This window comes from Adiantum capillus-veneris, chromosome 8 (genome assembly GCF_014529385.1).
Source record: "Adiantum capillus-veneris isolate H3 chromosome 8, ASM1452938v2, whole genome shotgun sequence".
NCBI lineage: Eukaryota > Viridiplantae > Streptophyta > Polypodiopsida > Polypodiales > Pteridaceae > Adiantum > Adiantum capillus-veneris.
This window is the reverse complement of record NC_140938.1, coordinates 40,366,054-40,393,552: the sequence shown is the minus strand read 5'-3', so window position 1 is coordinate 40,393,552 and position 27,499 is coordinate 40,366,054. Positions and strand designations below refer to the sequence as shown.

The 27,499-nt window shown below is 43.9% G+C and overlaps 1 protein-coding gene across 2 annotated transcripts in view; it reads left to right on the top strand.

The window, feature by feature from the left end:
• The first annotated feature begins 1,404 nt into the window (after positions 1-1,404).
• The window catches only part of LOC147452018 (uncharacterized), a 38,791-nt gene continuing 12,696 nt past the window's right edge, over positions 1,405-27,499 (top strand). For both annotated transcript variants that reach the window (XR_015188856.1, XM_086517853.1), the window contains exons 1-5: positions 1,405-1,616; positions 1,731-1,892; positions 13,293-13,365; positions 13,743-14,066; positions 15,475-15,611. Coding sequence is in view for 1 of the 2 variants with exons in the window: in XM_086517853.1 (XP_086373979.1) it covers positions 1,446-1,616; positions 1,731-1,892; positions 13,293-13,365; positions 13,743-14,066; positions 15,475-15,611 (867 nt within the window). In the remaining variant the exon portion in view is untranslated. The remainder of the gene's footprint in view (positions 1,617-1,730; positions 1,893-13,292; positions 13,366-13,742; positions 14,067-15,474; positions 15,612-27,499) is intronic.

Below are 27,499 nucleotides of genomic sequence, written 5' to 3'. Positions count from 1 at the left end.
CACAAATAGCGACTGGTTCACAGGGACGCGGATATCGACGCACATAGTGACGCAGTGCGTCGATATCTGCGTCGATGACACCTTTTTTTGTTGTAGTGTAATTTGGGTAGTGTTTCTAAACAAGTGATTTACAATGAGAGGATTGCAAGCAAAGGCCAACCAAATATGTACTTTGGAGCATGTTGTAAATTATTGCCCCAATGCATTATTGAGACAAGTTGGTAACATCATCACGACTACAAACTACTTAACAAAGATCTATAACGTAGCACAAGAGATAAAGCATGGGTCTTAACAAGCATAGTCAACAAAGATAGATTGATACACAAAGGAAGCTTAACAATAGAGATATGTAGCTAATGATGTTATATTCTATGTGAGAGAGAAATCCGCTAAAGTGGGCGAGGAGTAGGATCTTGATGGGCTAGCTTGTACAAAAGTTTGAGAATTCTCCCACAAGGGTCCCTTCATTAGCCTCAAGATCGGTGCTTCAAAGTGTCATTGTTGATCCCACTACCTCGGGGTCTTGTGGGACTTATATATATATATATATATATATATATATATAGAGAGAGAGAGAGAGAGAGAGAGAGAGCTTTGATGCCATTGGGCACACTCAAAGTGGGGGTGGCTAACCACGAGACTAATTGACACCCTTTTCCCAATAGGGATCAACGGTGTGCATGTAAGCTGTATCCAGGGCCGTCCAATGGACAAGGGGAATGATTTTAAAGAATCTAAAGCCACCCAGGTGGGGCACTTTGGGTTCGAACTCACTACCTCGAGCTTGTTGATCCAATGCCTTACCAATAAGCTATTCACGACTTGATAAGTGATGCATAAATGAAACTTTTAAAGAAAATCTCAGATTTTGAAGTTTTCGTGGGTCACTCAAGGATCACACTCCATATGTAGCTCACATGGTGATCACGTTGTGATTATAACAAAATCACAATGTGATCACATCACATAATGATCAGGTTGTGATCACAATCGAGCACATCCACTATCTGATGATGGCGTAGGAGAGTGCCGACCGAGCCTTTGGATAGGGACCATTGAATCCCAATGGGGCCCTTAGTCGAGTGGGGTGCCCATCCAACGTTTACCCTTCCACTGACAGCGAGACGCCTTTCAACTAGGGCTCTAGAAAAGATAGGTTCGCTTTATCCAAAGCCTGTTCAAAATGAAAAAATAGCCGGCTCAAGTTTGGGCAAGAAGGTTCTCGGGCCGGTTCAAATTATGAAACTTTTAGTTATAATATGAGATTTTTAGTGTGATTATCCCTCTCAAATTTAGAGTTAGCCTGTTCATATGCGTGTGAAAAGGTTCCAAAGCCTTGTCCAAAGCCGGATCCACAAAAAATGTTTCCCGAGCCCTGCTTTCAACTGTTTTTCAAAATTGTCATTTTCTTGCGAGAGAGAGAGAGAGAGAGAGAGAGAGAGATGGGGGTGGTGGTAGTGCAGGTGGGGCAAGGAGGCAACCAGTTTGGGCTTAGCTTGTTCGAGGCGCTGTTCTCTCTCACCACCTCCCTCGTCCCTGACTTCTTCAGGGAGCCCCGTCGTTCAGCTGACCTTCCTCGTGCACGTGCGGTCCTCGTCGACACCGAACCCAAGGTCACTTTGCTTCTGAAGCCCTTTTCATTGCATGCGAATGGATTTTGAAAGCCTTTTGTTTTGCCTCTTTGAGAGTGGCTCTCTGTGCATGAAAGAAAGCTTTTTGTTACGTAGGTTGTTGCTGGTGTTAAGAGGCGTTCAGCTGCAGGATTTTGGACATATGGTTTGCATAGCTCATTCACGCAGGAGTCTGGTTCAGGAAACAATTGGGCTAAAGGGTTCTGCAAACTTGGTCCATCGTGTCAAGATTCCGTCATGGATATCGTGCGGCGAGAGGTGAATAATATTCATCGAGTCCCGTGCTGCATCAACTAGAAACCTTGCCCATTTATTTATTTGTTTGCTTTTGCTAATTGGTTAAAATGGGGTCAGATTACTTAGTGTATTGTATGTTAGTGTGTGTAGATAATGGATATATATTATCTATATGTGTCGTATCCATATGTGTTCCTGCACACATATGGATACACCACACCAGCTAATGTCACTCCATTGTTGTCTACTATGGATAGTCACACAAATGGCATTCAGTCCGGCCTAAAACAACTTGTTTTCTTGTTTGTTTCATCACCTTTACGTACTCTTTGGCACTAATGACGTGAGTAGGGATGTCATAGCTGTTGCTTAGGCTATACATGGTAAAGGTGACAATCGTATTTTTCCTGTTTGGACAAGCAATGAAGTGAAGGTCGCATGTTGCCAACTTTTCATCATGTACTAGTTTGTTTATGTTTTGATAAATTATAGGTTAGTATGAAGTAGTTTCTCATTTTAGTCTTTAGCATACATTAGGATTTAAGAATTTGTTCTTTTGTCATTGCATAGAATTCCCTCAGCTCCATCAAAGCTTATTGGGACTTGTATAGATGGAGGCAGGGAATGGATCTAGCTAACCTTGGCAAGGGTCTAGTAGTTTTTCCAGATTTCCAAGACTATTGCATGATTTCTAACAACATATTATAGAGATTGATAGTAGTCTTGGTGTTGTTTTAAGCAAGGGTAGTGCGTTGTCCAATGATGTTTAGACCCCACAGTTAGGTTGATTCTTTACCCCTCTCGTGTGAAGAATCCGCCTCGATTAATCTCTCTCCTTACTATACACGGAGGAGATATACAACACATAATTTTTTATTGGCATGGCGGGACACTAGTTTGTATACGTGAGATCCGGGCCATTAGGTGCTAGGAGGTTAAGAGGCTGAGAGAGCTAGGAGGAGAGAAGCAAAGAAGAGAAGAAGGTGGCAAAGACTCATGAGAGGATCCTCCATAGGATCCACCTCTTCAGGCTTGCTCTCCTTTGGCAGAGAAACCACCTACTTCTTAACTTGAAAGGGGCCTTGAGAATAATGTTGCTCCTTCATGGAGTTCTGATAGAGATGATGTTACTCATGATGTGCTCATTTCATAGCATGAAGAGAGCTTTCCCCTCTTGAATCACAAAAGGAAAAACTGCCTATTGGCTTGTTTTTTATACTTTTTCTAAACATGGGCCAACTTATTCTTCCTTAATCTGAAGAAGAACTACTTGCAATTCGAGTACAAGCTAATTTGCTAATGCAACCTTGTGTTGCAAAGCAAAGTTTGTAGAGATTAACGGATTGTGACCATAAGCTACTCGAAAAGAAGTCATTTCTATTGCCAATGAGATTTGTTGTAAGCAAATTTCACTAAAGGTGAGTATTTATCCCAAGAAGAAAGGTGAATCTAGATGTAGTGTCGCAAAATTTTCTCCAAAATTCAATTCACGCTTCTTGTCTGTCCATCAATTTGTGGATGATAAGCTTTAACTAAACAAGAGTTTTGTATTCATCATGACCATCAACATCACATAATACATCATCTCAAAACATACGGGAATACAATCACATGAGGGCTATTGATGTGTACAATGATGTATACAATGGTGATCACCCCATGAACTCTCTCATGGGTCTCTGCAACATGGCCTCAATGTCCTCCATAGTTAGCTTTCTTGACTTCTCAATGTTGCTCAACAATGCTCCATAGCCTCCGATGTAGACCTCTTCTACGATGCGAAGATCCTTGCATCCTACAGCGACTTGAGCGGCCAAGGTGGGTAACATGTGGTGGGCCATCCAGAGGAGTCCCTCTGTAAAAAGTAGTGAACTGCCTCTGTATGGATCCTCTATTTGTAGGTCCTCTACTCCTAAGGGTAGTCTCCTTGAGTCTATGGATCTCCAGCAAGTAGAGACCTAGGCACCTCTGATCATAGTAATCCATGATGCGGGATAAGGGGCCAAAGCTCTCTCTGAATAAGCAATGAAAATGCTCACGGATCTCATAGTATGCTGTTGTGCATTGGCAGATTTAATGTCTATCTGTCTCTGGCTCTCTCTAGAAAATCTGGCATAATCTCTCCTCTGGGGGTTATACCTCTGTATCCGCAAGTCTTTATCTCCAACCGGTGAGATGAGGTGTGTAGTTGACCAATAACACATCTAATGCCATGAGATAGGTGGGTGTCCATATACCTGGGACGTAAGATAAACCCATCATTTGTTGTGCGGAGGAGATGGTCTCGGTCAAAAGCAAGACTTGTGTTGTTGGTCATGTGATTGGTTTCAACGCGGCTGGCTGGTCTGCCTCGCCCTCTAGCAAGCCAAGTCATGGTGATGTAACATGCTTAAACACCCAAGCAAGAAAATCACTAGCAACACACGAGCATAAACTACAACAATTGAACTTGAAGAGAGAGAGAGAGAGAGAGAGAGAGAGAGAGAGAGAGAGAGAGAGAGAGAGAGAGAGAGAGAGAGAGAGAGAGAGAGAGAGAGAGAGAGATATGATATGATATGATATGATATATTAACGTCTTCAAAAGGCCAAAATGACCTATGAGACCAGCTGATACAAAGTGGTGAAACTAGTACAATGTCTGAATACAAAAGTACAAAGGTACTGAATGCAAAAAATAAAAAAGAGAAGTGAGTAGTGACAGTGAAAATGAAGTGTAGAGTAAGTTCTCAATGACACTCCGGATGGCGTGCTAGGATGTCCTTGATCCTCTGCTGAAGTCTCCGTCGATGGAGTGTGCTCCTGTGTCTCGGTCGTGATCGCCTCGATCTCCCAAGCTCAATCGCCCTGTCAATGAGGGTGCCTCTGGTATGCACGCGGGCACAACTCTGCGCTGGTGGCTGCTCTCCTGGCTTTCCCGATCCAAGGAAATCTGTGATTGGTCTCTGTGATTGTCGTGTCCCATGTTTCCTCAACAGACCATCCCTATGCCGCTGTAGCTCAAGTAGATATAAGCCAAGGCATCTCTGATCCTCATACTTCATGACTCTATCTAGGGGTCCAAAGCCCTCCCTGAATAAGCAATGGAAGCGCCCTCGTATCTCATAATACACAGTGCAGTGGCATATGTAATGTAACTCTGTCTCTGTCTCTGTCTCTGGCTCTGTACCGCATAATTTACATATCCTGCTCTCCGGTGGTATCCCTCTAAATCTGCCCGTCTCAATCTCCAAATGGTGCGAGGATGTGCGGATCTGACCTATAGCGCATCGCAAACTATAAGATAGATGAGTGTCCATGTAGCTCGGACGAATCACAAACCCATCTCTCGAGAGTTGGAGAAGATGCTCCTTGTAGAAAGCCATCTTCGTGCCCAACTCCTGCACTGGCTCTACCCATGTCCTCCTGGTGTCCAACTGTATAAGATCCTGACGAATAAGTCTAGTGATCTCCGTCCGTGTGACTGGTAGTGAAGGTGCATCCACGGAATATTGAAAAGGAGGCAGTCTATCTAGGTTGTAACCATGCCTCTGAAACCAAGAGGTCATCTGCGCATACCAACATGATGTGTCTCCTTGCGTCGCTAACTGTCTAGAAGACTCCAGAGCCAATCTAGCGTATCTGCCTCCACGTGTATCCCATAGGCTGTGCAAAAAGGACACTGATCTGGTAATAGCCTCAATCTCTATAGGAGGGGCTGCTAGCTCCGCTCGAATAATCGCATGTGGTACGGAGGACTTGGATCTAATCATCTGAGAGATCATAGATACCAAGGGCCTCTCCATGTTCCTCCACCTGCCATGATCCACAGATGGTCCCCACACCTGTACCCCATAAAGCATAGCTGAAGTAACCAAAGTATCAAAAAGCCATAGCTTTGTTCGTGGTTCCTGAAACTGAACCTGCGAACACATCCTCTCTAGCCCTCTGCTCTAGACAGTCTAGTCTCTGCTGCTCTCCTCAGAGCAAACCTCGGTCCCGAGAATACCACCCCAAGATATGTATATGCATCTGTGTATTCCACAGTGTCCTGACCATATACGAGTGTAGGTGCCGATCTCCTGACCCAATGCGGAGTAGTGTTAAACACCATAACCTTGGTTTTACCAAGGTTCATAGACAATCTACTATCCTCCGCAAAGCTGTGTCTCTGCATGCCCTCTGGTGACTCTGATATCAACACAATATCATCAGCATATAGTAACAAAGGGATCCATGTCCCTGCTAGCTGAGCACCTCTGTCGCCTTCTCTGTCAATGTAGTCAGAAACCTCATCTACATACATACCAAATAGTGTAGGGCACAGAGGACACCCCTGCTTCACACCAATAGTGGAATGCACAATGTCAGAAATCCCCTCATGAGTGCGTACATGGCCAATAAAGCCATGATCCCCCAAATGATCTCTGTGGGCACTCTCAACTCCTGTAACCTGCGCATCAATCTGGCTCTCGGAACTGTGTCGAATGCTTTGCGGAAATCCACAAAGCAACAATACATCCGTATCCCATGTGCCCTACCCTCCTCAATAATGGCTCTGAGTGTAAGAATATGGTCCAAGGTGGAAAAACCCCTCCTGAATCCAGCGTGTCCTACTACTCGTATGCCCTCATTTTCTGCCCATTTACTCAGTTGCTGCTCTAGGATGGACGCATACAACCGTGCTAATGTGTGCCCTACCATAATAGTACGGTAATTCCGTGGTACCTTGGGATCCCCTGCTCTAAAGAGATGTACAATAGTAGATAAACTCCAAGACCTGGGCAGTCCCTCACACATGACCCGGTTAAACAACCGCGCAAGAACCTCTGACAATAAATCTCTAGCATGTATCAAGTGCTCTGCCACCAAACCATCATGATCATATTCTCTCCTAGTCTTCATCCTGTCAATGGCCTTCTTCACCATCTCAGTGGTAAAGAAGGTATTGGTGTCTGGGCATGGCTCCGGGGAGTCTGGTAGAGGCGGTTGCCCCGGTATTGTATATAATGATGCTGCATACTGATCCCAAATTTCGGGAGAAGTAATCACTGGAGGGGGGGAGTGCTCATGGAAGAAACGCCAGGCCTCCCCTGAATCTCGACTCAAAAAGAGCTGATACAAATCACGTTCCAACTGGGCTAAAAAGGCCCGCTTCTTCCGTTGTACTAGACGCCGAAGAGCAATCCGAGACTGTTTATATGTGATCACCCAAGTTCAAGCTCGCGCTGAATCTGAGCTCTCATCTCTCTGCACTCATCATCATACCAACTATTTTGAGGTATGCTCCCAGAACGTCTTCTCTGATCTGGTCGAGTATGTGGGTATGCCTCTGTTGCTGCCCCATGCAAGATCTCAGTCAATAGAGTAGTAATCTCCTCCACAATATAAACTGGCTCGTCTGTCCACATCCGTCTGTAAATCTCCTCTACGTATACCGAGTCGGTCTTTGGTGTAAAAGCATATCGTGTGTGTGTAATCCTTTGTGGTGTCTGAGAAGCACTGTACTGGAAGGAGACTGAAAAAGTCAAAAGAGCATGGTCCACTGCTATTCCAACAGGTCTAGATCCCACACTAAGATCCTGAATACTAGAAATGAAGCTCGGTGAAGTCATGACATAATCCACTGTACTAGCCCCATGTCTGTGTGGAAAGCATGTAAATCCCCCAGAAGAAGGAAAAATCTCTATTCCATTAAGTGTGGCCAAACCATGCATAGCCGTCATCTCCATGAGATATCTCCCATACTCTGTATGCTCCCTATTTGTTGAGTGTCTGTCAAGCCCCATCTCCGAAATATCCACTTCTCTGAGTATCTCCTCTGAGGTATCATAGAATACCGTTTGGGAGTTGGCCGTCTTGGCATTAAAGTCTCCCAGGAGAATGATATCTCCATCTCTAGAAAACTCCCATATGTCATCATCAAGTATAGAGAAAGGAGATTGTCCTCTGGGTGAGGCATAGACTGAAGTACTAGGGGGAAAGTAACATATAGCAATATATAAGGAGAGAGAGAGAGAGAGAGAGAGAGAGAGAGAGAGAGAGAGAGAGAGAGTACTAGGGGGAAAGTAACATATAGCAATATATAAGGAGAGAGAGAGAGAGAGAGAGAGAGAGAGAGAGAGAGAGAGAGAGAGAGAGAGAGAGAGAGAGAGAGAGACCAAAGTTGACACAAAGTGGCGAAGTTCCACTTCCAAATGCACTAGCCCCAAAGACTGGTGCTCCTTGTGGTATTTCTTTCTTGAATTAATGCTTCATAAATGTACAAGGCTGGGATGCTTTTCTTTACAGTTGCTTCCAAGCTAATCTGCTGAAGAGAGACCCCAAGGCAATATTTTGTAGGATTACCTAGGCCCCTAAAAACAGTTCACCTAGATAGCTTTTTGACTGCCAAAAGCTTCATGTGAAGAGATCCTCTAGTTTCTCACGTGAAAATAGTCCTAGATCTGGTTGTACGGACTGCCATGTTGCACGATTTTCATTGGGCGGCTCTCTATTTGCAAATTGATATCTTGTTTTTTTTAAAAATGCGTGGCCAAGTTGGCCAACTTTAGTGGGGTCCCTAGGTGCCGATAGGGTCATGCCACGTCACCTCACTTATGACATACCCACCTCTTGAAGGAAGAGTAATTGCCCTCGATTACTCTTGCAAAATAGACAAAGGACATAAACTAGCTTGGCAGACATCGACCTCATGTACCCATGCACCAGACTACACACATCTGACACTTGCACAAAGACGACAGTCATTGATCAATCACTTTACATTCACATCATTATCTCCATGGAGATCTCAGATAAGAATCATTTGTAAGTTATTTAGCAATCGTATCCAAACCATGTTGATAGTAACTTAGGAGAATTCGATAAGTTCTCCTCCTCTATCCACTTTGCATCAAGAGCTGGATAATTCTTGAACTTGGCCAAATATCGACAAACAAGCTTACCTTTTACTTTCTGTAATGTACCCAATATTTTTCAATAAAAGTATTTCATTTACTTTACAAATATTTAAGGTTTGTATTTTATTACGTCAAGGAGCATTCTAATGGAACGATTGGATTGAAAATCGGACTTTAGGACTACTAATTATGACCCTTATTCACTTGAAAACAATAGGTTGATTGAAAACTTAAGCCTCAAGACTGTATATAAAAATAAGAGTTGACCTTTTAGGAAAGAGAGCAATTTTAAGAAAGGAGTAGTATTTTTAAGAAAGAAAGAGGAGGGAGTTAAGTTTAGAGTTCTTGTTTTGGAAGCCAAGCTTTTTTTAAAATTGGAGAACCGAAATCTTGCATCGAAATCCGTATCTGTAAAATAAGAAATAAAAAATAATAATTTTTTTTAAAAAAAAATTAATTAAAAAAATAAATATATAATAAAAATAATAAAAACAGCCACAAACGTGCACGAACTTATCTCTTTTTGCTTTCCCTCTATTCTTAGCTGGTCTTGAGAGCCTATATAAAGATTCCTCTCCCTTCACTTTGAAGACACACAACACAGAATTTCTCAGAAGCGGAAGCTCTCTTGCCATAATGTCGGAGTGACTCTCTCTCGCTCAATCTATCTCCATACCCCTTTCTATCATCGTCGTGTTGCCCTTCAGATTCTTGAGTTCTCTTTCTCTCTTTCCCTTTTCTCTACCTCGTTATGACGGCCCCGAAGCAAGTGACCCGAAGTTCGAAGAATGCTCATGGCGTTCCATCTCCACGGAAGGTGCAAAAGAAGATATCATCTACTCCAATCATAACTCAAGCGGTGAATCGTCCAGCCTCATATACAGGAGGTAATCGAACATGTCGCTAATTCGGTAAGACAAATTTATAATTCTGCATTGCTATTCATGTTGACATGTGAAGCTAAGAATAGGGATTCCCAAAAACTGTCCAAGAAACGTGATTCTATCACAAGAAACAAGCATATATTTTCATAGATTAGTAAAAGAACTGTTTGATAAATTGTCACTGCTTGTTGAATTGTTATTGCTTAATAAATTGCTATTGTTTGATAAGTTGTTACTGATTGATATGAAGAATTGGTTAATCATGTTTGAAGAATCATGTAAAGATAAGAATTGTTGAAAGAATATCTTTTGTTCCTCGCGGTTAGCGAGATGATTCAGTGATTAGCGGAGATTAAGCTGAGGTTATCGGCTCTCTTTTGTTCCTCGCGGTTAGCGGGATGCCTTGCAGATAGCGGGATGCTTGGCGGTTCGCAAGATGCCTCGCGGGTAGCGGAATACCTCGCGGTTAGCGAGATGGGAAGGTTGCGTAATTCACGATTAATTAATAAATTCTTTGCAAAGGCTTCGTTGGTTAGACAGAGAAAGTCTGCGGATAGCGGTAAACTCATAAGAAATTGGAACAGTTCTTTTTGTTGAAATATAAAACAGTTTTTATTAGGTCTTGTTTGAATTGTTTTGGTATTGTTTGAAGGGCTGTATGAAAGAACCTATGCGTGGAATTAAAAAAGAACACTGTTTGTATATGTAAAACAACGTTGTAGTAATTAGAAAACAAGCTAAAAAGTGAGTATGGGATGGAAAGTAGGGACTGGCTCATGTTGCCAGTCAAGGATGGGTGGTCTCGATTAGTTGAGAAACTCTCTACTCCCTCTTATTAAGAGAAGTGAAAGTAGAGACTCATTGTGGCAAGAGTCGAGATATCCCAAATCTACATGTCCTTGAAAACTATGGACTCAATTAGTCGGGTACTTTTCACAAGATTACTAGTTAGTTTAAACTAAGTCTCATATCATATTTATGGTTTATGGATGGCGGCCGCGCCTCTTAAATGTGGGAAAAAAGGCGTTTATGTATTCTAAATATGTCAATGGTATTTTCTCTTTATGTTAGGAAGTAGTTTTCATTAAAATCCATGATTTATCGACTTGACTTGTGGCGTGTGACCCTTATAACCACGTAAACGATGGATAGAGGACTTTCTCTCTTCTGTTGCTCGTATCTTTACTTTGTGGAAACGGAGTAGGGTGTCATCAACGGAATAGGAGAATAAAGGAAGGCCATTTATCAAGTCGTCCCAATCTTCCCGTGGTTGGGGACCTCACACTTTCGTTTTGCGCGAGGACCTATTCTATAACGAGAATTGCTTCTGTATCTTCCATTTCTGGTTTCTCCTTTCTCACCTCACCTTTGAAAGGTCTTAATAGACTCACATGAAAAGCATTGTGAATCCTCCAAGTATTTGGCAACTTCAGTCGAAAGGATACATCGTTTATCTCTTCTTGAATTTGGAAGGGCCCATAGTATTGCATACTAAGCTTTGGGAAAAGCCTCTTTTTACCCTTCCTCTTTTGACTAAAGTATTTGGCAACTTCAGTCAAAAGGATATATTATTTATCTTTTCTTGAATCTGGAAGGGCCCATAATATTGCATACTAAGCTTTGGGAAAAGCATCTCCTTACCCTTCCTCTTTCACAAGCATGCTTTCTCAAACTGAAGTAGCACCCAATCATTCTCCTTCAACTACAGTCGAAAGGATATATCATTTATCTTTTCTTGAATCTGGAAGGGCCCATAGTATTGCATACTAAGCTTTGGGAAAAGCATCTCCTTACCCTTCCTCTTTCACAAGCATGCTTTCTCAAACCAAAGTAGCACCCAATCATTCCTTTAACTACAAGTCGTGACGATGCTTGTGTGCTGCCTTCTTATGCCGTGCTTGAGACTTCTGCAAAGCCTCCTTTACTTGGCAAAGCAATCTTCAGATCCCGTGTGCATTGATCTCCTTCAAAGATCTTGTCCTTGGTGCACAGAATTGGTGGAATGTTTTTTGACACCCTCAACAATCTTAAATGTCGCCTTCCCCGTAGATGTGTGAACAGTGTTGTTGTAAGCAAACTTTAACAGGGGCAAATACTTCTCCCACTGAGTCTTGTTGTCATAGATATAAGACTTCAACAAGTCCAAAACCATTGAATTGGGTATCTTCGATTTCCCATCTGTGTGTGGATGAACGACAATGAGAATTTAAGCCGAGTGCTCATATTTTCCCACACTACTCTCCAAAACAAACTTGTGAATTGAGGGTCTCTATCTGACACTACAGAAGTAGGCATGCCATGTTGTCTGAAAATTTGCAAGACAAACAAGTTGGCCAAATGGTGGGCTTTCGCTGACTTCTTTACCGGTAGGAAGCGAGTCTGCTCGCTGAATCTGTCGATTATGGTTTAAATACCATCATGCCCACTTTGAGTCTTCGAGAGATATAAAATGAAGTTTATTGCTATACTCCTGCAAGGTCGGTAAAGGAATAGGTAGTCCTGAGTTGAGAGCCTTGGTTCTCGAGGATTCTGAGTAAGGAGTAGAGGTTCTAGGGATTAGAATTTTGCTTAGAGATTAGGAGGCCAAAGTTTCTGAGTTCTGTCGAGTCTGAGAGTTAGAATGGTATGTGGAAATATTTCCGGTTCATGTGCTTGTATGATGACTTTTCCACAATATTAAAGATACTCTTTAGAGGGGGGAGGAGGGGGGAGGGACCCACCTTTTGATCTCCAGCATTGTGTCGATCTTCCTTCTCTCTCTCTCTCTATGTATATATACATAGAGAGAGAGAGAGAGAGAGAGAGAGAGAGAGATACATATACCAGCTGGCTTGAGAGTATTTTTGATATTGATGTGCACTCCTGTTGTGGCACCTTTTGTTTATCCATTGCCTTCTGCTGTCAGATTTTACGAGTTGGTGGGCAATGCCTGACGTTAGAACTCTTGCAGATGTTCCTTGTCCTTTTTACCACTAGTGGCTTTTGGTGTTAGGGCGCGTCCGCACGGCGGGGGTAGATTCCCAGCCAGTCGTCATCATTTTGTCTTCATGCAGAACTGCAGCCAGCATAATTTTGCGTAGGTTCTTCAACGCAGCGGGGGTAGAAGAGCGATTTTCCAACTTTGCCGATTTCGGCAGAGTTGAGAACCTTGGGCGTAGTTTGCTGACGAAAGCAGGCTGGGGTTCTACCCCAGCCTGTGCGGATCTGCTCTTATAGGTTTTGGATATGGAGTAGCAAAGTAAGCTAGATGTGGGCTCCTCTACTAGTCTCTATCTCAAGATAGTGCAATGAAACTCTGAACTGTCCAAATGCCACCTGTGTAGCATGTGATAAGAAAGCTGGCACCCCAGACGCCACTTTCCCATTGGATAGCTCTGACACAGAGATGATGTTCCTCTAGCTGTGTTGATGACGCGAAATTAGGAGAGCTTTCTCACCTCTTGTATCTGATACAATGGTTTATGTTAGGAGATTTGAGAGGTTGAAAAACAAGGTGTAGCCTTGTTTTGTTCATTTTATGTCATTTCTGGATATTCGTCTGATTATTTTGTGTTTTAATCTTGGGGCATGTGCCCTCAAGATGCTCATTAATGGAAGATGTTTGAGAGAGAGAGAGAGAGAGAGAGCACTTAGCACTTCTGGTGGCTTCTTTTTTCCAGGTTGAAATGTGTGACATTTTTAGTGGTTTCATCACTTCACAAAGCTTAGCAGGAGGTACAGGTGCAGGTGTTGGTGAGTAAGAGGCCTGATTCTCTTCTCGACAGAAGTGCATTGTAATTGCATAGGTGTAGCTTGCATGTGTACAATGGAACTTGTTACAACATTAGGTGAAACTTTTCTCTGTTTTGCTTGGCTTTGGCATGATTTCTCATTGATAAGTGATCATGTCACTTTGAACAATGGAAACTTGCACGCATAAACACCACACACACTCACACACACACCCATGCACACATTTATACATCCACTTGTTAATCACATACTAGATAAATTCATACGCACATGGTCCATAAGAAAAACAGTGAAAGTAAAAGTAATGGCCCAGCAAGTATGTGATCATGCTGTGGCAGCCTGCTATTAGAAAGTGATTAAACCTTTTGTGTAATTAGGTTCCTATCTCTTGGAGGTCTTGAAAGATGAGTATCCATCGTGCCACATTTTGAGCCATTGCATCTGGCCAGCGGAAGGAGAAGTGATTGTTCAGTATTACAATGTACTGCTATCACTTGCTCACCTTCAAGATTTATCAGACGGACTCCTTTTGATGAAAAATGAGGCGTTGATGTCAACCTGCAAGAAGGTGTTGGGCATCCAACGACCATCATTTGATGACATGAATGAAGTGGGTGCTCGTGCCCTTGCGTCAGTTTTGTTGCCAGCATATCATCATTCAAGGCCAACTTTAGCAGGTCCCATGCAAAATTCGAGAAAAGGTAGGATTTCTTGATTTTGACAATTTCTTTTTTTAATGGCTTCTAACACATTTTTAGGTCTGTGTATTTTGAATTTGGCATCACAATGCCTGATTGCTTCTCGAATGTCACTGATATAAGGCATCCTGTAGGCATATGGTAGAGTAAGAATGCAATCCAATCTCGCCGACTGGCAATTGATTCCAACCATATTCACTCAGAAATTTCCTCTGTCAAGAAACAGATCGTTCATAATGGGTAGCCTGTTGATGGTCAACTTTCGACTCTTTTGACTTTTCTTGAATGCTACCCTTCCCTGCTCATTACTCCAGTGTTTTACTTGCTCACAAATATTAAGGTTCTAGAGTTAAAGCTTTTTATGATTCTGGCCTTCTTACTTTGTGAACGTCCTCGCTCACTTTTTTGCAAGTCAGCTTGCTCCTCTTGATTCGGTCATAGACCCTTCATTGACCTCTCTGCCCCTTAAGAAAAGAATAAAAGAGTATGTCCTAACGATTTTGAAAAAAGAGAAGAACAGACGAATCTTTCCAGATGCACCGTTGCGCGAAGCAGGAAGAGAGGGACAAAGCACAAGGTGGAGGCAGGGACGAGGACGGGGATGAAGCAGTAGGACGGGGATGCCTGGCCAGGTGCGAGGCGGCGGAACAGGGTGCGGGGAGGTGGACGAGGGGGAAGCAAAGAGCAGAATGAATTTTTTATTTATCTTATGTAGAGTTCTCTGAGAGCAACCAAATGATGAGGCTTAGTTGGTGTACGTTGACGGAAGCTAGAATTAACCTCCGAACGGTGGGGGTTCGAAACTAATGCAATGCTGTTTTGTTTGACTCAATAACTGAGGGTGCGAGGGTGAGGGTGTCGTTATTGAGTTGGGAGGAATCTGGCCACTTATTGAATATAATAGAGAACCTACCAGTATGAAAAGAATAAAAGAGTATATAAACAAGAGAAAGACTGGGTTTTTTCTATCAGTCTGCTGGGTTACTGTGGTCAGATCATTAGAATAACGATTGGTTAAAAAGATTATGATATTCATTGATGTCAAGTACATTATAGTCAGCCATTGGAAGCCTGATTGATTAGGAGACCACACACCCACCAGTGTGTGCATGTGTTTATGCAAGTGCTATGTATTTCTACTTTTTCGGGTAGTTGACAACTATTCAGGTTCTTGATTTTGCTTTATTCCAGCACAGATTGTCTTCTGAATCCTGTTAAATTGTTCGATTTACAAGTTGTCTAGTAAGGATGTGCCGGCATGGCTTAGTGCTTCTGTGGTGTTTCAAGATTCTTATTGTCAAAATGAGCAATAGTCTAGCTGCAGGCTTTACCTGAAGGTTTTTTTTGCATGATTTCAAGCTCAAGGTTTTCCTGACTTGTGATACCAAGCAAACTTTTATCGGTCTAGCAGCCGTCTGCAAGATCAAGAGCACTGACAGTCAGTTGCAACCAGTATCTTGTACTCGTTTTCGGCCTCTCTCTGATCTGCTGACTGGTCTTTGTGTGCATCCAAAGTACCGCATGTTGGGACTGCGTGCAACACCTCAGGTGCCTCAAAAATTATACTTTTAAGCAGGTTTCTTGATTGAATTTTCCTGTTGTTCAATGTTGAATGATTGGTTCCTTCGTTTTGTAAGACATGGTAAGGATAGGGTGTTCAGATCTCATGAATCGTTTCAGGCTTTAGCATATTGCTGGTAAGCCTTTGTAAGCAACTCGGGACATATGCATACATACAACACAATTAGTGGCATGACTGCTAGGATCACACTCACGCACATTTATACAACTAAACATGAGTTAACACCTTGTACGAATTACATATCCATGCCTCTCTTGTTTGTAATTATGCCCCCCCCCCCCCCCCCCCCCCCCCCCCCCCCCCCCCCCCCCCCCCCCCCGCAATCTGCGTGCCTGTGCGCCTTGCCCCCTCGCAACAGACCCTCATCAAAACCTCATCGCGTGCCTCAGTCTTTGGAGAGAGAGACGTCCGCCTGCCTGAGAGAGCCTGAGAGAGAGAGAGAGAGAAATGAAATGAAATGTTATATTAACGTCTTCAAAAGGCCAAAATGACCTATGAGACCAATCAGTTACAAAATAGTGAATCTAATACCATGTCTGGGTACAAAAGAACTAGAAGTGGAACAAAATACTACTACTACTACTACAATCTAAAACTACGTGGGTGTAGCAGCTGATACAATAGGTACCCGGTAAACTGGATGTAACAGTGTGAGAAACAAAGATGGAAGAAATGGTGAGGATCCATCCTCATCTGCACTCTGGATGTCGAGAGAGTATGGCTCGAATCTTCTGTTGTAGTCTCCGTCGATGCTGTGTAGCTCCTCTCCTCAGTCGCGGTCGTCTGTATCTCTGTAGCTCCAATGCTCGGTCGATGAGAGTGCCAGTAGTGGTCGAATGAGTGTGGGACGAGCTCTGCAGTGGTGGCTGCTCCTCTGGCTGTCCCATATCTAGTGAAAAGAAATCTGTAATGTGTCTCTGGGACTGCCTCTCTCTAGCTCTCCCCAGTAAAGTGTCTCTATACCTGTGTAACTCAAGTAGATATAGTCCAAGACATCTCTGATCCTCATAACTCATGACCCTAGATAGAGGACCAAAACCCTCTCTGAATAAGCAGTGGAAACGCCCCCGTATCTCATAGAACACTGTGCAATGACATATGTAGTGCAACTCTGTCTCTGGCTCTCTCTGGCATAATCGGCATATCCTGCTGTCTGCTGGTATCCCTCTGAATCTACCGGTCTCAATCTCGAGCTGATGTGAGGATGTGCGTATCTGACCAATGGCACAACGCAAACCATGAGACATATGTGTGTCCATGTAGCTGGGTCGAATCACAAACCCATCTCCTGTGAGGTGGAGAAGATGCTCTCTATAGAAAGCCATCTTTGTGCTCAACTCCTGAGGCGGCTCTATCCATGTCCTCCTAGTGTCGAGCTGGATCAGGTCCTGACGAATGAGTCTAGTGATCTCCACCCGTGTAAGAGACAGCGAGGGTGCCTGAAGAGAATACTGGAAAGGGGGCAACCTGTCCATGGTGAAGCCATGCGTCTGAAACCATGAAGTCATCTGTGCATACCAGCATGAAGTGTCCCCCTGTAGAGCTAACTGTCTGGAAGACTCAAGGGCCAATCTAGCATATCTGTCTCTAGTAGTATCCCATAGGCTGTGCACAAAGGACACTGATCTGGTAAGCGCCTCAATCTCCATGGGGGGGGCAGCTAGCTCTGCTCGAATGATCGCGTGAGGTACGGAGGCCTTGGCTCTAATCAATCGGGAGATCATAGATACCAAGGGCCTCTCCATACCTCTCCAACCATCCTGGCCTACAGAAGGTCCCCATACCTGTACCCCATACATCATAGCTGAGGCTACTAAAGTATCAAAGAGCCATAACTTTGTCCGAGGTTCCTGGAACTGAACCTGCGAACACATCCTCTCCAAGCCTCCCAAGGCCGCATAAGCTCTGGTCAGTCTAGTCTTTGCTGCTCTCCCCAAAGAAAACCTCGGCCCAGTGAAGACTATCCCAAGGTAAGTGTATGCATCTGTATACTCCACAATCTCTTGACCATACGTGAAGGTCGGTGCCGATCTCCTGATCCACTGCGGTGTGGTGTTAAACACCATGACCTTGGTTTTACCAAGGTTTACAGACAATCCACTATCCTCTGCAAAACTGTGTAATGCATCCAACTGTCGCTGCATACCCTCTGGTGAGTCAGAGATCAAGACAATATCATCAGCATATAACAACAATGGGATCCACGTCCCTGCCAGCTGGGCACCTCTATCACCCTCTATGAGAGAGAGATGAGGGAATCTATCTTTATCTTTTGTTTGCCGTGGTGCAGACATAATGTTTTTAATGTTTTCAAACCTAGGCCTTAAAAATTGACGTTAAAACCTAGGTTTTTGACCAATCTGGAGCATTTTAATTGTGATGTTTCCGGCGTTTCCCAACTCAGTGTGCTGGGTTTCATCGGGATTTATTTCCATTGTGTCCAGTCGCCACTTTCTTGGACGACCATTGCGAACATATTAAATTATAGCTTTTCTGAGCGAAATGGGCACACCGATCTTTATTCATGTGCTTGTTCTGAACTATTCTGCACAGCGTCCGGCTACTACTCTACTTATCATACTATCCGGACACACAAATTTCCAGATGGCACATTGCACCAGAAAATTTACGCGTCTATTTTAAATAATTAATTGGTACCAATAAATTCATAAATTCATTCGGTGAGAAAAAAAATCATTTTTATTTATCTGTAGCCGTAGCTATAAAAATGAGAGAGAGAGAGAGAGAACATACAAATGATGCCTCTTAATAAGAGGGTAGTGAAGCGTGGGCAATCTTGGATACGATAAAAATGTGACACGTGTCACTTAGGGAAAAAACAACTAGTAACTAAAGGGTAGTGCTCGCGACGGTAGAAGGCTTAGGAGAGCGAAACTCTCGTATGATAGCCTTCCACCCGCGGTAGACCGCCCATTGTCCTTTGCCTCGTGCTGCATGCACTTTCTTGAGTTCTTCGCCTTTGTTTCTGAGTTGCGATGGGGTGATAGTGTTGATGTGGCAGATTTCCGCAAAACGCACTGATAACGATGACGTGGTAGTTGTACGGATTTTTCAAAACGCGTTGGCAGATTTTGGGCATTGCTTTTGGACGGCAGATTTCCGCAAAACGCACTGATAACGATGACGTGGTAGTTGTACGGATTTTTGCAAAACGCGTTGGCAGATTTTGGGCATTGTTTTTGGACCAGATGCTTTTGAGTTTGAAGGCTTTTCATGTAAACTGCTTTTGGGGCCTAGGGTCTTTAAATATGAGGCCATGGACTCATTCTCTTGCATGGTTCTTGGAGAAGATGCAGAGTCTCGAGTACCGGCTTGTACTGTGTTGATGCAATAAAAAGAAATACCGAAAGGGGTGCCAAGTTTGGGGCTAATACTCTGGGGTGGAATTCCGCCACTCCGTGTCGCGTGTCGTCTCTCTCTCTCGCTCTCTCTCTCTCTCTCTCTCTCTCTCTCTCTCTCTCTGTGTGTCTCAATTCAGTTGTTATTGAAGTGCTAAAAGTCTATTTAGTCTGTTCTTCTCTATTGGCACGTGGTATGCAAAGTGATTTTTTGCTTCTAAAAGATGGGTCAATCATAGTCAAAAACTAGACAACTCAAAGCAAAAAAAACACCTAACTATTGTGAAGATTAAACCACTTGAAATTTCAGTTTTATGTATGAAACACAAGCAATCAATTATGACCCTATGCTAATGCAAGTTCATAAACCTACTAGCCTAAAAACTATGTGAGCAATCTTAATAAATCATTCAAGTCTATCATGTCTACGGCTATAAAAAAGATCATAATCTATTAGTACATTGTCATAGCTTTTTGAAGCTCATGGAAGTTTTGTTTTTGTCATTCATTGAAAAAAGTAAAACACATCACAAGGCTACCACCCCAAGGCAAGTCTAGGTCCGTCTTGTGACGGTGGTATCAGAACATCAGGCGTGTGCTTTTCTAAAAACATACCGGTCCTATAAAAGAGCAGACAGAGCAAATCGGTGCTTCCAAAGGCTATTGGAATTTTATTTGAAGAATCTTCGTGCTCTGACCCGGGACTTATTAGTCACTCCCACCCTTACTTCATCGTGCATCAGGCGCGCTCTCGTCTTCACCCCTCACGTCTTACAGGGTATGAGCCATAAAGAACCCAAGACATAGCGTTCATGGATTCAGTAGAATATTTGCAGTTTCTTATCAACGAACTTCATGATATTCTTTCGCGGCATCCTCAACAGAATCTTCCGATGCTGCAAAGTTTTCAACAATTTTTGAATTACATGTTACCTCCTCTGATGCCATAGGTGGTACCTCCTCCTATGGCACCAGAAAGTATGAGAGCTTCCAACCAGTAACCTTCCCAGCCGTCTGTTCCGATCGGGGGAGTCTTTAGGAATATGGTGCAACCATCTGACCTTGATCTAGTGCAACCGCCTTTGCCGCCACCATTGCCCCCACCTCCACCACCACCACCGCCACCAGGCTACAACGGTTGGAGCCCATATGGATACCCTTATTATCCATACCCGGAATATGTGCCTAACCAACCCAAAGATTTCAAGGATGGCGGCACGACAGTCAAATTTTTCACTTTTTCCGGGGTGAAAGATCGGAAGAAAGCATTGCAGTTCCTACAACAATTTGATAACATCTATGCTTTGGGGAACTATTGTTTTGGATGCTTTCAAACAGGACATAACTATTTTGGTTGTCCCCAACGCACTAACAGACCAGCAGAGCCGACGCTCGTGCCGATGGTCGACAAAAACCCAGGACCATCTCCAACCAAACAAGCTAAACCGGCCATTGGATTAGTATCAAACATCTATGGCATACGCCTTGAAAGTACAAATGAATTGTGTCGAGGATATGGCAAAGTCAACGGTTTGAAAGCCCTAATTTTCTTTGATCCAAGAGCTACAGAGAACTTCATCCATCCAAGATTCTTGAAGCAGATGGACTTTGATTATGATGCAGAGGGTGGAGAAATTGAAGCTAAGCTAGCCACAGGGCAAACCCAGAAAGTGGTACCGCTCGTTAGTGCTCTTCCAGTGACTATCCAAGATTATCATGGAAAAGCCAATTTCCACATTATGAAGTTAGGCAACTGTGACATTCTCTTGGGCATGCCTTGGCATGACCAGAATGATGTGACTCTCCAGGTTCGGAACCGAACCATCACGGTGATGCAAAAGGGCAAGCCATTCGTCCTCAAAGTTCGGTTGTCCGAACAAAACCCTGAATGAACTATCTAGTTGTTTTTATAGTTAGATACTTTTGAACTTTGTTTGAGAAAGTATTGTTTGAAACTTTGTTTGAAATGGATTGAATTTGTTTTAAACCTGTCTTGGTGCCGATTTGAATTGTCTGACTCTGGTTTTAATACTGGTTTTGATGATTGGTGATTTTTTACTCTCAGGCGAAGTAGTGAGAAACAATGTTTGAGAATGCTTGTTCATACTCATGGCCCGGATCCTTGTGGTTATTTGCGGGGGGAGTATTGAATGATTGAAAAGTGTTGTGTTTACTCACGGCCCGGACCTGGATGGTTATTTACGGGGTGAGTATTAAGAAGTCTGAGCAGTCCTTATTCTCAGCACCTCCAAACGACACAGGCTGTGGTCTGGGGGGCGTTTGGTTGTAAAAGGCCTCTATATTTCATGGCCCGGACCTTTTTAGGTTATTTGTGGGAGGAGTGATGAGGGAGTTGTTGAACAGCTCATGGCCCGGACCGGGATGGTTATTTGCAGGGGGAGTGTTCATCGGCGACTTTATGTTTCCATCAAAGTTAGAGGTCCGGGCAAAAACCCTATAGTTAGAACACTAACTTTGATGGAGCCATTACAAGCAACATGGGTAGCCTTGGGACAAGTGTCCCCCTTTCCCCTTTGAGAGAGAGGACTTGATAAATGCTAAAACAATTAGATAATTCATGTAATTTATCATTGGACCCCTTTGAAGCCTAGCCAATAGGCTTCAAGCAACACATGAAGGTAACATGGGTAGGGGCCTGACATGTGTCCTTGCTGCCTCTTCAAGATGGGCTTCCCTTGTGTGTGTGAGTGGGTGTTCTCTCTCTAGGCCCTAGGAAAAGGGCTCGCCCCCCCTCTTGTAGGAATGCTTTTGACTTTTAGGTGATCAAGCACCTTACTCACCAAGCATGACAAAGCACTTGAACTAGGGGGGGTTCCTGAAACCGGCCCGTAGGGCGGTAGGCGTTGGCTTTCACCCGAAAATCTTTACTTAAACACACACACAGAGCACTTTGCAAAGGAGACCTGTAACGAGAATTAACACTTCATCACACACACGGCTCGGAAGCTAGAATGCTCCGAGCAGACGCCGACAACTTGTAGGCCCCAAAATTGGCGCCCCTTTCGGTATTTCTTTATTCTTTAGGAGGGTAAATTACAAGGTAAGGTCCTGGGAATCCTTCACGTGTATCCACCTAGATACCATTTGATTTGGCCAAATTTCGGCAGCATAACAGCCCCAAAACTTGCGCGAAACCAATTCCCCTGCTGGAACTCGCTTGCACTGTCGTATACCCTCTGATTCCTGTCCAAAAACAGTAAATTCAGCACGCTGTATTTACTGGTTTTTGCCCTGTTTTCAGCCCCAAACAGTCCCCTAACTGTCCTTTGCCAGTGGGGCACGATTCCCAATGATCCTGGCGTCCGTATGGCTGAAAAACAGTGAATTTACAGCGCTGATTTTGCACCTGTACGGTGAGGTTATGACCCTCACCAGTGCCTGCTTTGGAGCAGCAGTTAGCTACCCCTGTTCTTGCTCAAGGAGGCTCTTGCCTCAGCACAAAAGCATGAACCCACACAACTGTACATCAGTCAAATGAGTAGCCCTCTTGTGGGGCATCACATAACTGCACGTAGGGGAGAGAGAGAGCAGTGTGTAGTGTGCAGGGCATCACTCCTAGCACCACACTGTACATGAGAGGGAAAGAAAGCACTCCATAGCTCTTAACCTGTGACAGGCTCTCAATGAAGCATCCCCCCAGCATAAATCGAGCGCCCTCTCTTCTGCCCTTGACCTGTAATGCATCTGTGAACAAATAGATGCAAAAAGGAGAAGATTTCCATGGCTGCCAAAACCTGTGTATCGCTGAAAACGCAGCAAAACAGCCCTGTAAACACGCATCTGATGCCTTCCAATGCTGAAAATGAGCTCCTTGGACCTAGGCAAAGTCATGGGAAGCTCAAAAATGGAGAGAAATGGCTGAAAATCCAAGTTAACAGCCTCCAAAACTGCTCTCAAAAGTCAGTTACGGGTTCTGTTCTCCCAAACTTGGTAAATTGACCACAAAGTGCCACTTGGCACTCATACATGCAATTTCCCCGCATTGGGCTTCCTGCTTAAAAATCTCTCAACTTGTGCATCAGTTGACTTTGCATCAGAGTACTAAAATGTTTCCTTGGTCATACCGAAGGTAATGACGCGAACACATTTCACGGCCCAGAATAGCAGTTCCCTAATTTTTAGGAGATGCTTCCGTCGGGCTCTCGCTGGTCTTTTGACCATCTATCCTCATTGGGACCGCATCCAAAAGTGCAATGTGGCCCAACTGTCGGATACTTTTTGTTGGTGATCCCACCTTGACTTTATGCCTTTATTGAGTTCACTTCCTAGTATCCACCAACTTGCTAAGTGCGACGGGGGGGACCTGTATGATCTTGCTCTGAGCCCTAGACATCCTCTTACTGTACGAATTCCAGTGCCGACCAACTTCCCGTCTGCGGGTGAAACTACCGTTCACATTGGCCATACAATGTCCGACCATTTGCAACTTCAAAAAGAGGGTCTCAAAAATTAAACAAAAATCATTGGAAAGAAACCAACAACTAAGGTTAGCAGTTGCCACGTCCTCGTGACATACCCCCCTCTTGAAATCGCAAACGTCCTCGATTGCATACCATAAATACATGCCATAGATGATCTTGTGTTGTTAGCACTCTTTTATCATCGCATGTATCCGCAAGAAAAACTGTCAAAACATATGTACAAATGACTTAATGAGACCTTCATACTTTTGTCAAACTGTACACTGCTGTTGCACCAAATCCATGAGTACATTTGATGTGCTAGCTCTATCATTACCCCTCCTTTGCAAACATTGGGTTGGGGCATACGTAGACTGTAACCCAAAGGCGTCAAGGTAAAGCTGCAATACATTTGGTGACTCTGACAGTTCATGCTCTTCCATCCACTTTGCATCCATAGGTGGATAGTTCTTGAACTTCACCATAGCATCTTGCAACCTGTCCCTTAACTTTTACGTATGCAACAGGCTCTTGCCTCTGCAAATGAGCATAATTCCACCAACACTGTGGCGTACTACCCACGACCAAGCAAGCTCAAATTTCAAGATGATTTACCAATGCGTCATAGAATCCAAGCAATCGCCTCAGAGAATTGGCAAGCAGCATGTCACCTGGCAGACCCACATCACTCCCGCAGGAGATCTAGTGGCCAATCTACCACCGTGAGACCTCTCCCTATCTCATCTTGGTTCATACTTGCAAACCCTAAAACGCAGCAGAAAATCAGCCCTAATTTGACCACTTTTTGGCAGGGCGAACATGCGGAATTTCTTGTTTGTCCTGTGAAGAGGAACCCTCTTCCATAATTCCATTCCCTTTGTCGGCCATAGTGTAATCCCGTATTCCTGCACTGTGTGTCTTTACCCTGAACAATCCAGGCTCACTCTTTGAGGAAAAAGTGATTGATATCCCGGCAATGGAACCATGAAACCGGCCCGTAGGGCGGTAGGCGTTGGCTTTCACCCGAAAATCTTTACTTAAACACACACACAGAGCACTTTGCAAAGGAGACCTGTAACGAGAATTAACACTTCATCACACACACGGCTCGGAAGCTAGAATGCTCCGAGCAGACGCCGACAACCTGTAGGCCCCAAAATTGGCGCCCCTTTCGGTATTTCTTTATTCTTTAGGAGGGTAAATTACAAGGTAAGGTCCTGGGAATCCTTCACGTGTATCCACCTAGATACCATTTGATTTGGCCAAATTTCGGCAGCATAACAGCCCCAAAACTTGCGCGAAACCAATTCCCCTGCTGGAACTCGCTTGCACTGTCGTATACCCTCTGATTCCTGTCCAAAAACAGTAAATTCAGCACGCTGTATTTACTGGTTTTTGCCCTGTTTTCAGCCCCAAACAGTCCCCTAACTGTCCTTTGCCAGTGGGGCACGATTCCCAATGATCCTGGCGTCCGTATGGCTGAAAAACAGTGAATTTACAGCGCTGATTTTGCACCTGTACGGTGAGGTTATGACCCTCACCAGTGCCTGCTTTGGAGCAGCAGTTAGCTACCCCTGTTCCTGCTCAAGGAGGCTCTTGCCTCAGCACAAAAGCATGAACCCACACAACTGTACATCAGTCAAATGAGTAGCCCTCTTGTGGGGCATCACATAACTGCACGTAGGGGAGAGAGAGAGCAGTGTGTAGTGTGCAGGGCATCACTCCTAGCACCACACTGTACATGAGAGGGAAAGAAAGCACTCCATAGCTCTTAACCTGTGACAGGCTCTCAATGAAGCATCCCCCCAGCATAAATCGAGCGCCCTCTCTTCTGCCCTTGACCTGTAATGCATCTGTGAACAAATAGATGCAAAAAGGAGAAGATTTCCATGGCTGCCAAAACCTGTGTATCGCTGAAAACGCAGCAAAACAGCCCTGTAAACACGCATCTGATGCCTTCCAATGCTGAAAATGAGCTCCTTGGACCTAGGCAAAGTCATGGGAAGCTCAAAAATGGAGAGAAATGGCTGAAAATCCAAGTTAACAGCCTCCAAAACTGCTCTCAAAAGTCAGTTACGGGTTCTGTTCTCCCAAACTTGGTAAATTGACCACAAAGTGCCACTTGGCACTCATACATGCAATTTCCCCGCATTGGGCTTCCTGCTTAAAAATCTCTCAACTTGTGCATCAGTTGACTTTGCATCAGAGTACTAAAATGTTTCCTTGGTCATACCGAAGGTAATGACGCGAACACATTTCACGGCCCAGAATAGCAGTTCCCTAATTTTTAGGAGATGCTTCCGTCGGGCTCTCGCTGGTCTTTTGACCATCTATCCTCATTGGGACCGCATCCAAAAGTGCAATGTGGCCCAACTGTCGGATACTTTCTGTTGGTGATCCCACCTTGACTTTATGCCTTTATTGAGTTCACTTCCTAGTATCCACCAACTTGCTAAGTGCGACGGGGGGGACCTGTATGATCTTGCTCTGAGCCTAGACATCCTCTTACTGTACGAATTCCAGTGCCGACCAACTTCCCGTCTGCGGGTGAAACTACCGTTCACATTGGCCATACAATGTCCGACCATTTGCAACTTCAAAAAGAGGGTCTCAAAAATTAAACAAAAATCATTGGAAAGAAACCAACAACTAAGGTTAGCAGTTGCCACGTCCTCGTGACAGTTCCCACAAGCATCTCAGGCAAGCTTCTCAAGGCACCTCAAGTACTTTAATCATGCAGCAAGTCAAGCACCTCAAGCATGGAGCCATTCAAGCACCTCAAGCATCTTAATCAAGCACCTCAAGCATGAAAAACACCTCAAGCATGACAAGCACCTCAAGCAGGACAAGCACCTCGAGCTTGGGCCGGGTTCCCACCTCAAGCTCAGCCCTAGCTTACTTAAGGTCAAAAGGACTTTTACACACATTTATTGGAGGTCTTCAATGAAGCTAACCCTAAGGTCTTATGCTCCATTGGTTAGCCTTGCTCTTTGATAGACCATCTCCCTTTTGGGCCCCTTGACATTGGCCCCGTGTTGAGATAGATCTAAAAGCACATACCTATATCTTAACACTTGTTCCCGTTTATTCTCCCACATTAAGTGATCAATTTAATATGAGAAAATCATTTGGGTTAGTTAGATATTAGATTTTATGACATTACCTCTCTCTTGAAATCATAGTCGTCCTCGACTATGAGGTAGAAGAGATAAAGTCTTAGTCATTAGTCAATCGTACTTAGCGGGTAAAGGATCCCTTTTTACCCTACGACATCTTTCCAAGATGGATGACTAATCCATTTGGTGCTTGGGAGACATAGCTGCCGCAAGCATGTCTGCTCTTTTAGTCCATTTCATTCTCCCATAGTAGAGTGACAAATTCTACTTGGTGTTTGAGAGACGTCGTCATCACAAACATGATTCTAAGCATGCATACTAGTTAAATTTGTGCACAATTAAAAAGAGGACTAGTCATATAAGACAAAAACATGAGTAGGGGCCTGACTTGAGAGAATCTTGCTATGAAGCGTCTATAGTATGCACACATACCAATAAAGCTTCTTAGCTCATGTAGATTCCTTGGGTTAGGCCATGATTTTATTACCTCTAACTTTGATGGATCCATGGCTCGATTAAGGCAAACGACGGGCAAAAATCCTACGGGCCATCAAAAGTATTATGCTAAACTAGCAAAAAGATACTATGGTCCTTTCCAAATCTTGAAGCCTATCAATGAGACGGCTTATCAACTCAAGTTGCCAAACCATTGGCTTATACACAATGCCTTTCATGTAAGCTTACTTAAGCCCTACAAAGGAGAGCCACCCATTGAACCAATTATTGAAGACCCTCCCGAAGTTGAAGACCAAGAAGAGGTGCTACAACCCGAAGCTATCCTTCGGCATGAAGACAAGGTACTACGACATGGTCAGATTATCCGACGGTATCTTATTAAGTTCAAAAATTATCCTTTTGAAGATGCTAAATGGATGCAAGGAGTACAACTTAAGGATAGTATGAACCTTGTCAATGCTTACAATGCTACATTAGAGTAAGCAAATGTACAAATTTCTTT